Source organism: Cherax quadricarinatus, chromosome 22 (genome assembly GCF_038502225.1).
Source record: "Cherax quadricarinatus isolate ZL_2023a chromosome 22, ASM3850222v1, whole genome shotgun sequence".
Classification (NCBI taxonomy): domain Eukaryota; kingdom Metazoa; phylum Arthropoda; class Malacostraca; order Decapoda; family Parastacidae; genus Cherax; species Cherax quadricarinatus.
The window spans coordinates 17498642-17510422 of NC_091313.1; the positions used below are offsets into that span (position 1 = coordinate 17498642).

The 11781-nt window shown below is 36.2% G+C and overlaps 1 protein-coding gene across 2 annotated transcripts in view; it reads left to right on the top strand.

Annotated features, from left to right (window-relative positions):
• Positions 1-9200, top strand: part of LOC128689669 (uracil-DNA glycosylase) — a 36604-nt gene extending 27404 nt beyond the window's left edge. The window contains exons 7-8 of one of the 2 annotated variants that reach the window (XM_053778029.2): positions 6034-6212; positions 7098-9200. In XM_053778029.2, the coding sequence (XP_053634004.2) occupies positions 6034-6212; positions 7098-7250 (332 nt within the window). In that variant the 3' untranslated portion in view covers positions 7251-9200. The remainder of the gene's footprint in view (positions 1-6033; positions 6213-7097) is intronic. The other variant, XM_053778030.2, reaches the window with a different exon arrangement.
• Positions 9201-11781: the final 2581 nt, after the last annotated feature.

The window sequence follows — 11781 nt, forward strand, 5'->3', positions numbered from 1 at the left end:
GCCTTTTGGAACAAATTAAGTTAGTAATTCGAGGTACCACTGTATCTTAATATCTCTCGAAATAATTTCTGTGGTGTTTATAATGTAAAACAGTGCCTGAGTTCTGCTGAGTAATAGTTGGAAATGTTAGCCAAATTAATTAATTAATATAGCATTACCTAATAGAATATTCAGTTCTCTTTTACTTATTATCACTCATCTAATGACCATATGAACTAGTATTGACTTCCTAATCTTAAGTTAATCTTTAAGTTTGCCTGAAGTGCTCTGCATACAAAGGGGCTTTTGGCATGTACATCCAACTATTATATTCCTTTGTACAACCATGTATCATGTCAAAATATACATCTTAATCTTAACCTTAGTTATCTACATAACTGTGGAAAGGTGTAGTTCAGGTGGGGTCTTCTAGGGAAGGACATTTCTGTTTCTCATGTCATCAGTGACAGACCTTTGATGATCTCCTTTGCAATCCAGCACTATTTCTTTTTGAATTGTATCAGAAACATTAATGTTAATGGCAGTACAAATAAGTGACATTCTAAAATTTGAAGAATGCACAAAGTAGTTTTCCAATGTAGTCCAGTAAATATCTCCGTGACTTGCACCACTATCCCCAGTGTTCCTTCACTTACTTCTTGCTGTGTTGCTACCTTGTTCTCTAAATTTAATGGGTTAGTTTATGGATTTTTCACTTTTAACACTAGTGTATATGGATTGACCAGTCCATTTTTATAAATCAACCTTTCAGTTTCACCATCTAAAATATAAATGGAAAGTCATCATAACTCATGAAATCATAATAAAACAATTACAAAAGAACCACAGAGTAGGTGGGGTTTGAATCCTCGGTGAGAGAGTCGTAAGACAAGCCAGTACATACACCACTCAGCAGGACCAGTGGCTTATGCACTAGCCTGGAGTTTTACCATGAACTTGCCATAGGTTCTAACCCCACCTGTTCTGTGGTTTGTTTAAATATAAAGTCAAATCTAGTTCAGGGTGACAACGCCTATCATACAATTTATTTTTCTCTAAATTACATTATTATTATAAGCATTATTTTAATGTTTCTTGATGAACTGTATATTAACCCTTTCAGGGTCCGTCCCGTAGATCTATGGCTTTACGGTGAGTGTCCAAACCGTAGATCTACGCCATGAGCTCAGCTCACTCTGATAAACTGTGAGTGGTACATTTGGGCCTAGATATGAGAGAATACATCTATGTGGTATGTGTGCACCACATAAAACAGATCCTGCAGCACATTGTGTATAATGAGAGAAAAAAACTGAAATCATGATTTTTCGATTAAAACAGCAACTTTGCAGTGTTTTTTCGTATGTTTTTTATAGTTGTATTTGCGATTTCTTGGTCTCATTTGATAGAATGGAAGACATATTACAGAAATAGAGATGATTTTGATTGGTTTTAGCACTGGAAATGGCTTGAAACTGAGCTCAAAGTAGCGGAAATGTTAAATTTTTGCCGATATTCAAGAGTAAACAAACGACCTCACACATCTAATACACGTCAGCTGGTGGGTCTAATATACATTCACAAATATGGTGATGATATTTATACAATTATTACAGTATTGCATAACAGTAAATCTTCTATTTTTTGGTGTGAATAAAAATTCATTATGTGAATAAAAAATCAAAATGGAATTTATTTGTAAAGCCTCAAAGCATAACTAATGAACAGAGGAAATGTTAGTTTAGTGCCAGGAATGCCTACATTGTTTATTCTGGACCCTATTTTGAAATTGGAATATTTTGAACTTTGTATTAAATTTGCCAAATTAACAATTTCCGATCACTTTATATTGTAGTTGAAACAGTTGACTTGGCGATTTCTTGTGCTCAATCGATAGAATAGAAGTAATACTAGTGAAATAGCTAAGAATTTGGTTGATTGGAATAATGTAATTGGCCTAAAATGGGAGTCAAAGTCGGCAAAATCGCCGATTCGTAAATATCGCTGACACATCAAAATTCGCGAGAGCATAATTTCGTCAATTTTCCACCAAATTTCGTACTTTTTGTTTTATTACCTTCACAAAAAGATTCTCTACGATTTCATAAGAAAAAATAACAAATTTTTTTTTTGAAAATTCTTGGACACTGGTGCGTGACTCCAGATTTGGGCCTTGGACCCTGAAAGGGTTAATCATGAATACGTACAAGTTATTTGTTGCACTGATATTCCAGGTCTGGCTAAAGTATATTTCAAGGTAAGATATCCATCATCTTTTCCAGCATTTTACACTCTGTTGACAGTATAAAATTAAGCATAAAGCTTATTAACCCTTAACCCGTAAACGGTCCAAGCAGATCTACGTTCACATGTGTAGTGCTACAAAAGTAGATCTACGTTTTTTTTACATATTTTCAAATATAACAAAAAAAAAAGTAGATCAAAGTTTTTTTTACACATTTTCAGATGTAAAAAAACAAAAAGAAGATCTACTTTTTTTATATACTTTCAAATGTTGAAAAAACATATATATACGTTTGGACCGTTTACGGGTTAAACTGTCCAAACCTTGATCTGTGTTCTTGCTGCTAGCGATCCAAACATAGATTGACGTTTTATTTTTCCTGCCTCCAAATTTGGCACAATAGGCCTGTCCATATAGAATGGGTCTTAACACTCATTGTGAGCAGTATTAAAAAAATCTAGGACCACATAGTACCTTGTGGAAGCACCAGTTCAACTGAGCGCCAGCTTGAACAAACAGCATAGCAAACCCCAGGGATTCACTAATGCCATGTCATATTAACACACCTTTTAAAAGGAAAGTGATGTCGACCACAAGTTTAGTGGTTTTTCAGATGAACATGGCCATAAGTGGTCGAGAAAATATAAAAAACTTTGATAATAACTAATGTTCAATATTTGCACCACATCCTTTCAATTTTGATACCACTGGTAGTATCATCCTGCCAGAATGTCCTATAACCTAAGTCCTAAGTAAAGAATAATCATTTTGTAACGTGTAATACGAGTTCGGCAGGCCAGCCAAGTTGGCTGGCTGGCCGGGCTGGGCCTGGCTGGCCTTGCTGGCTGGGCAAGGCTGGAGCTGGCTGGCTGGCTGGTTCTATAGCTGACTGGCTGGTTGGCTGGTTCTATGGCTGGCTGGCTCTGTGGCTCTATCTATTTATCTATCTACCTCTTTCTTTGCCCCAGAGCTGCTCATAAACCAGAATCAAGGACTAAGTTAGTTTATTTAGGCACAGCTATACTTAAGTACAGTTATCATACGTAATGTAAATTACCCAGGATAACCCAAAAAGCCAGACAAAGTGCAATACTGTGCTTGTAGATATAAGGCATAAGCATGACAGTGGCAAGTACTGTAATACCCATTTCCATTTGTTCAGATGACGATTCTGCAATATATGTTATATATGTCTGGCTGGCTGACCAGCTCTGTCTATCTGTCTACCTCAGAGAGAGCCACTCATGAACCAGAATCAAGAATTAAGTTTATTTAGGCATGGGTACAAGTAAGTGCAGTTATCATAAATAGTATAAATTACCTAGGATAATCCAAAAAAAGCCAAGCACAGTGCTATTATATTGTGCTTGTTGATATGAGCCATAAGCATGACTGTGGCAAGTAATACGCATTTCCACTTGATTCAAACATGACAATTCTACAACATGTGTAATACCTGTTGGTTCATGAGCAGTTCTCTCTGAGATAGACTGGCAGAGTGGGAGAAAGCAGACTGAGAGACAGTGATAAACAGAGACAGAACTAGACAGACAAAGACACAGACAGACATGTGTAACAGTGAGAACAAATAAGAAAAAACATCTCTCAAGGTTCACTGGTAGCAGTGCACAATCGGCAATATTGCATGACTGCACCATCAGCAGTGTAGAGTGACATTCTTGTCTGACATTACACTTAGGAGTTTCATACTCCAGTAAGTAAGTTTATTCAGGTATACAAAAATACAGTTAAATAGATTATCATACATAGCAGCATATGTGTGGAAAACTTAGGATAACGCAAAAAAGTCGAAGTGACTTATTATATCACTCGAACAGCCTTCTGGAACGAATTAAGTTATTTGTTATTGTAATTATTATTATTTTTATTATTATTACAGTGGAACCTCTGGTCACGAATGCTTCCTAACACAAACAGATCAGTTCACAACCGAAAAATCTGGTCATGAACACATAATTGGGTGCTGAGCAAACACAGCTACACCAATTTTCACATTCCACACCATTTTTTTAGCATGCACCAATTTTCCACACTTCCTGTTGTTTGTGTACACCTAACTGTTATTTAAGTTTTTTCTCAATTAATCTGTGGATTATTTTGTATAATTAAGGATTTTTCAAACTCTGATTATTTTTTCTGTGCTTAAAACTCTTAGGACTTTTACAGTGTTAGTTTTCTCTGTTGTTCAAGGTTTTCTCAGTGTTATTCAAAGTTTCTACATTTAATTTACTATTACACTGTGCATTCTATGGTATAATTAACTATTTTTGTGACCCAAACCTAATTTCCCCACTGGATTGTATGTAAATAAAATTAATCCGTTCCAGACCCCTACGAACTGTATGTAATTTTTTTTTTTTTTTTAACAAGTCGGCCGTCTCTCACCGAGGCAGGGCGACCCAAAAAGAAAGAAAATCCCCAAAAAGAAAATACTTTCATCATCATTCAACACTTTCACCTCACTCACACATAATCACTGTTTTTGCAGAGGTGCTCATAACACAACAGTTTAGAAGCATATACGTATAAAGATACACAACATATCCCTCCAAACTGCTAATATCCCGAAACCCCTCCTCTAGAGTGCAGGCATTGTAATTCCCATTTCCAGGACTCAAGTCCAGTTATTTTTATATAGCCGGACTTGAGTCCTGGAAATGGGAAGTACAATGCCTGCACTCTAAAGGTGGGGCTTCAGGATATTAGCAGTTTGGAGGGATATGTTGTGTATCTTTATATGTATATGCTTCTAAGCTGTTGTGTTCTGAGCACCTCTGCAATAACAGTGATTATGTGTGAGTGAGGTGAAAGTGTTGAATGATAATGAAAGTATTTTCTTTTTGGAGATTTTCTTTCTTTTTGGGTCACCCTGCCTCGGTGGGAGACGGCCAGCTTGTTAAAAAAAAAAATTACATACAGTTCGTAAGGGTCTGGAACGGATTAATTTTATTTACATACAATCCAGTGGCGAAATTAGGTTTGGGTCACAAACAAATCAAATCACGACCAGAGTTTTGGAACGAATTATGGTCATGACTAGAGTTTCCACTGTAGTATTATTATAGTTTTATCCAAGTTATTCCCTTCAGGGGGAATGCCTTAATGAAGGTGAATTGTTCTTGGTACAAGAAATTGAAACTGTCGTTCTCCTTCTTGGATCAAACCTGATTGCTTCCCATTCTGCAGGTGCTGTATGACCCTACTGGGTTGATCACTTCCCCATTAATATAATAGCTATCAAACATTAGCTTCTCAGGATTTCCCTTATATGAGTGATAGTACTTAACATTATATACTATAGTACAGGGTGTTCATGTTGCAGTTTTGTAACTGGAGTGTAACACACCCCTCTTCTGCAAGACACTGATGGAGTGAATGACGAAAGTTTTTCTTTTTCGGGCCACCCTGCCTTTGTGGGAATCGGCCGATGTGTTAATAAAAAATAGTACAGTTGAACTTCAAATAGAACACATTTTAACAGCACATTTTTGTGATAACGCAGTTGGGAAATTGCAGTATAAATTTAAATAGGACACTGTCAAACTTGATTCTAATTATCACATACTTTTACAAATTGTTTTATTTAATGATACTTTCAAAATTTCCTCCCAAACGTTAAAGATGCTGTAAGCAACAATTGATCACATTAATTCACATGAAATAAAGTTATTTTTGAGGTATACTTAATTAAAAATGTAATACGAGATAGTAATTGTTAAACTTCGTAGATGCTCACACTTTTCACCAATGACCTGTTGGTGAAATTATTTTCATTATGTTATCCCCAGGTGTCCTGCTGTTAAATGCATGTCTGACTGTACAAGCCCACAAAGCTAACTCACACAAAGACCAGGGCTGGGAGAAGTTCACAGACTGTGTCATCAAAACAATATCAGATTGCAACAGAGGTGTTGTTTTCCTGTTGTGGGGTTCATATGCACAGAAAAAAGCTTCTGTTGTTGATAAGGTAAATGGAATCTTTTCTCAGTGTGATATTCTTACCAGCTGTAGCCATATCTTTAGTAAAGCTATTCAGTACATTTACCCAAAATCACTCCATATTGTTGTATAATCACTGAGTATTCTTACACTATTTCTCTCCTCAAATGAGATTCTTTTTCAGTTAAATACTTAATTGCAAATATGTAATGCACTTGTACTTTTTTAAAGTAGATTATGGTTCTACAAATTTTTTCAGTGGAATAAGATGACAAAGATGGTTTATAAATTTGAAGTGGAAGGCAGGAGTGTTAGGGATCATCCCAGGAATGGTTTGAGGAAGGCTTTGAGTTTTAAAAGTTTGAGCATTCAGCAGGCTTATGTATGTTAAGTAGGAGCAAGTGGAGACATATGGTTATTAATGGGCAAGCTGTTGAAGTGGAAGCAAGGTAATATGAAGGATTCAGGTGAACTGGTTAGCTAGATTTGAATCCTGGAGATTGGAAGGCAAGTGTCTGCACATGGAAGGAGGGGTGGGGATGTTGCAGTCAGAGAGTAACATGAATTGTATTGTCAACATATACTGGCAAGACAGTGCTTGATTCATTGATTGTCAATGTGTTTAATTAAATCTTATAATATAGTTTCCCTGCCTCGGTGGGAGACGGCCGACTTGTTGAAAAAAAAAAAAAATATATAGTTTCATTTAAATTTCCACCCAAATTTCTTTGGATTGAATTAATTTTTCCTTTACTTTACCCTTGTTTTAGTTATCAGTAATACATGTATATTAAAGTGAAATGTAAATACGCTAATTCTACAATGATGAATTTACTTAGATTTTTCATTGGTAGCTTCATCTATTTTCTTTTTGAATGACATTTATGTACATAAAACATTTTCATTTTAACAGAAGAAACACCATCTACTCAATGCTCCACATCCTTCACCACTCTCGGCACACCGAGGATTCCTGGGATGCAAGCACTTCTCCAAATGTAACGAGCTCCTTAAAAATGGTGGTAAGAAGCCAATTGATTGGTCATACTTGCCAACAGAAATTTAAATTGCCAGCTAACTTTACTTGGAAAAATTATGCCTTTTGCTTTAGTGCTAATGTACTTTCATCTTTAAAAATGTGTTAAAAAATTCTCATTTAAACAATATTAAACAGTGTGTGGTTATGGAACTCACCTGTGGCTTCTACTGTTTTATTTAGTGTGAAAAGTTCTTATAAATTTTAATAATTAATATTTTCTTGTTAAACTGCTCCTTGTAAGAGAAGTGAAGACTCATGATATAACTGCATGCTTTTTACCTGCTGTTAAGTCTGATAAGTACTTGACATATATTTGTATTCAGTTCTACAATGAAGATAAATTGATTGGAAAAGCATACTTTCTAATGTCTACCTCCGTTGGTTCCTAAACATGCTTCTTATTCATTACTGCCATTATGTTGTGACCAACTAATTTTCCCAGGCACACACAATTAAAACTCAGTGATAACAAAGTTTTATGTTCAATTAAAAGTAAATTTAGATGTCCGTCCAAGAACAAAGGGGTAACCGTACTATAACACATCGATTCATTTGAAAATTATGCTTCAACAAAACCCTGCTGTTTTAATAATACAGATTTAAGCACTGAAGACAAATTTATGTGGCTACCTTCCTGCATTTGGTAGATGCTTTATCTACTAACAAGAAAGGGGTCCAGACACCCCACCACTTTAACACAGCTGCTGATGTTCAGCATCAAAATTCATTTACATCGTAAAATTAGAGAAATTGTTGAATTTAAAAAGAGAAACCTTTGTTTTTCTTTTAAGGTCACCCTGCCTTGGTGGGATACAGCTGGTGTGTTAAAAAAAAAAATTAGGGAAAAGAATTCATTATACAGTGACACTCGAGAACCTCATAATTCATAAACTGCCATAGAAAATGTTAGCATATCAAATAGGGACCATTTAATATTAATTTTTTTCAGATTTCACAATCTTTTTTGTGTTTGTACCATTCCTAAAGTTAGCATTAACACAGATATTTTAAGGACTGGTTTGAATAGTTGATTGACGTTTTACTTGCCAGAAATATTCCAAGGAATTAAACAAATTCTCATCTATTATTTCATTTATTATTTCAGTGTGATTGTGAAATCTGGCAGAAATGTTTAAAAATCATTCCAGTGCTATTGAAGCTAACTTTGTTTTTAAATACTACTCTAGCTAGATTTGTGTTAAAAAAACTCAGGAAATTTTATTTATGTCCTAATGTGAAAATGCTTTTAGTTACAGCATATGAATTTGTTTCTCTATGATATTCCAAAAAGTATTTACTTTAAAGTTAAAGTGCTGTTTGTATTTACAGATACAACAGATGTAAAATACTTAATTCAGGCAATTTTATATTTCTTCATAATACAATTTGCACTCATGAAAAAGTATCTGGTTGCGTGTCTTATTGGAGTTACCTATGTTGAAGAATTTTCAGCTTTCCTCTGAATTGTCATTAAATTTCCTTTATCCTGTTGAAATAAAGATGCTGATTGTTAATTTACTGGGTTCTGCTTTTGTCAGAAGAATATCAATGGTTCTGTTAATGTTTTCATTGATAAGCATATAAAGTTATGTACATTTTAAGAATTCACTTATTTGATCACAAATGTTATTGGTCATATTGTTATTTTTGTGTAGGTTTGATTAACTTTACCATTGATAATTGTAAATTGTAAAATTGCTTTATGTAAAAAAAAAAATTGCATTTTTCCATTTGATATCAGTGGAAACGTTGAATATTTTTATCAGGTTCATTATTAAGCTATATAACTGGCATGGAGTAGCATCTGTCAAGTGAAAAAACAGTTACTACTTTTTTTACTGTTTTAGTGGAATTTCATATGTAACCATGGTCAGTACTCTTATGCTAATCCTTATGTGTCTTTTTCCAGTACTCTACAACCGTCTTTGTTTTAACGTTTAATGAAATAAACATTCAATAAATTTTATACTCTACAAACTTGAGTTTTATTTGAAGTAAAAGGTTCAATAGTACCCTAAGGCAGGGTCCTAGCACCTCTAGTTTCTCTTCCTCATAACAAGATGAATGAAAACGCTATTCACAGCCTTGCTGACTACTCCAAAATAAGTATGAAAGTCGCCTCAGTATCAGACAAGATAATAAACCCTTGATTGAACAGAGTAATGGGAGGAGGGAGCAGGTAACCACCAATGGCGACTAAGGTGTATAAAAAGTTTTGCCACAATTGTAACAACCAGCAGTTGTGTAACTAATGGACTGTCACTCATTTCCAGATCAATTGACCCAGCAGATTTTGTTGTGTATTTTTTCTATCCATTAAATTATTTTTTAGCACAATCGCCATCTCCCACAGAGGTAGGGTGACACAATGAAGAAAATTCTTAATATTTATCATTTTCAGAGGTTAAATAATGTGTCCTGCTATTTATACACCATTTTCTTCCCCAGAAGTTCATCCTTTCACTATAAAGACACTCAAATAGCCATATCTTTCCTGCATAATTATTTCCATTTCAAAATAACTTAATCTACTTCCAAATAACTGTCTATTGGAGAATAATTTTATCCACTTCAAAGCATCTTTGTTTACTTCAGGAAAACTTTGTGCATCTAAAAATTTCCATCCCCATTGCAAAATAAGTTTGAATAGACAGGAAGAGCAAATTGGTTGGCTCCTGAATAGACTGGAAGAGCAAATTGGTGGACTCCTGAATCTCCATTCTTAAGATCTGTCTTTAAACATCAATAAGTTAAGAGGCTTCTGCCGGTGTCCCTTATCTTCTGCACATGGTTCATTCCTGTTTGAATTTGTGTTAAGCAAAGCTGCTATACTATGTCAGTGATAAGGATGTGTTCTTACACTGCAAATTCCTCATTTCTTGATTAATGCTCACCAAAAATATGTGAACTTACAACATGTGCATTAAATGGTCATATTAAAAAAAAAAAAAAAAGTGGTACCTCAGGATACAAACTTTTTTTGTTCGAGAAGGCTGTTCGAGTGCTGATACTGAACGAATTTGTTTCCATAAGAAATAATGTAAATTAGATTAGTCTGCTTCAGACCCCCAAAAATACACTTAAAAAAAACACTTAAATAAATACACTTACGTATTCTTGACTTATTTTTTTTACCAAACGTTTTTGACCATGCCAGATAGGCACAAGATGGCTACATAACAAAGATAAACACTACTGTCGAAAAACCTGAGACAAATATAAAAAGTTTAATCATAATCCTTCATTTTACTCTCCCTAACCCACCCATCCCCAATGAGCAGCTCTTGATCTGAGGAATTGGGCTTGCCCTTCCTTCGTCTTGGACGAGACGTGATTGCCTTCCATTTCCCCAGGTATAATATGACCCCTACATATGTAGCACTTGCCCGCAAATGTAATGGTGATAATGGCCTCCGTTCTTTCACAAACAACCCCTCTGTGTCTGGACTCATAGTATACATGTTATGAACCTGGGAACATATATCTCATTATTTGTACCTCCCTCCCTTCCACCCCATAGTTCTGATGATATACTCGTTATTCTCTGTCACCCCATAGTCCTGATGATGTACTCATTCTTCCCTTCCTCCCACCCATAGTCCTGATGGTGTACGCATTCCTCCCACCCACAGTGCTGATGATGTACTCATTCCTCCCTCCCTCCCTCCCTCCCTCCCTCCCTCCCTCCCTCCCACCCACCCATAGTCCTGATGATGTACTCATTCCTAATAGTAGTTCTGATGATGTACTCATTCCTCCCTCCCTCCCTCCCTCCCATAGTCCTGATGATGTACTCGTTCCTTCCTCGCTCCACCTCTAGTGCTGACGTTGTGTTGGAGCAACCCAACTTGGTGTGGCCAAATGCTGATACTCTTCTTGGCTGTGCAAGATGTTGAAATTGAAAGCCAAGTACACAAAAGATTTTGTTCAGAATAAGTTCAGTGGATTTCACATACTCAAATCTATTTTGTTTCTGCAAAAATCTTTCTTATGAATGTCACTTATTTAAAGACTTACTACTAAAAAAAAAAAACATGGTGCTGGGCTAGGATGATCACATATACCTGGAGAGGGATTTTAGGGGTCAATGCCCTCTGCAGCCCGGTCCGGGGATCAGGGTCTGATCAACCAGGCTATTACTGCTGGCTGCACGTAAACCGACATAAGAACCACAGCCTGGCTAATCAGGTACTGAGTTAAGGTGCCTGTCCAGTATAAAAAAGAGTATTTGGTGTTCTGGTAGCGGGGAGTAAATGATAACTTCTTCTTCGAAGGCTTCTTATTTTATTGTTAAGTCGTAGTGGATACACAGGCTTGTGTGTTTGTGCCCATGGCTCGGGCAGGGCCATCCCACAAGAGAGAGAGCTAGTACTTGTGTCTTGCTGCTAGGCCGCTGTGTGAGTGAGAGCGAGGCAAGGGCAGGCAGGCTGGCTTGCCCACCGAGAGGCCTGGCTACAGAGGGCAGCACCTTAGTGCCGCAAAATATGAACTAAGCTGGCAGACAGCATGGGCTGTCTGTGCAGACAGTACAGGCTGTCTACATACGCTCGGCCACCTA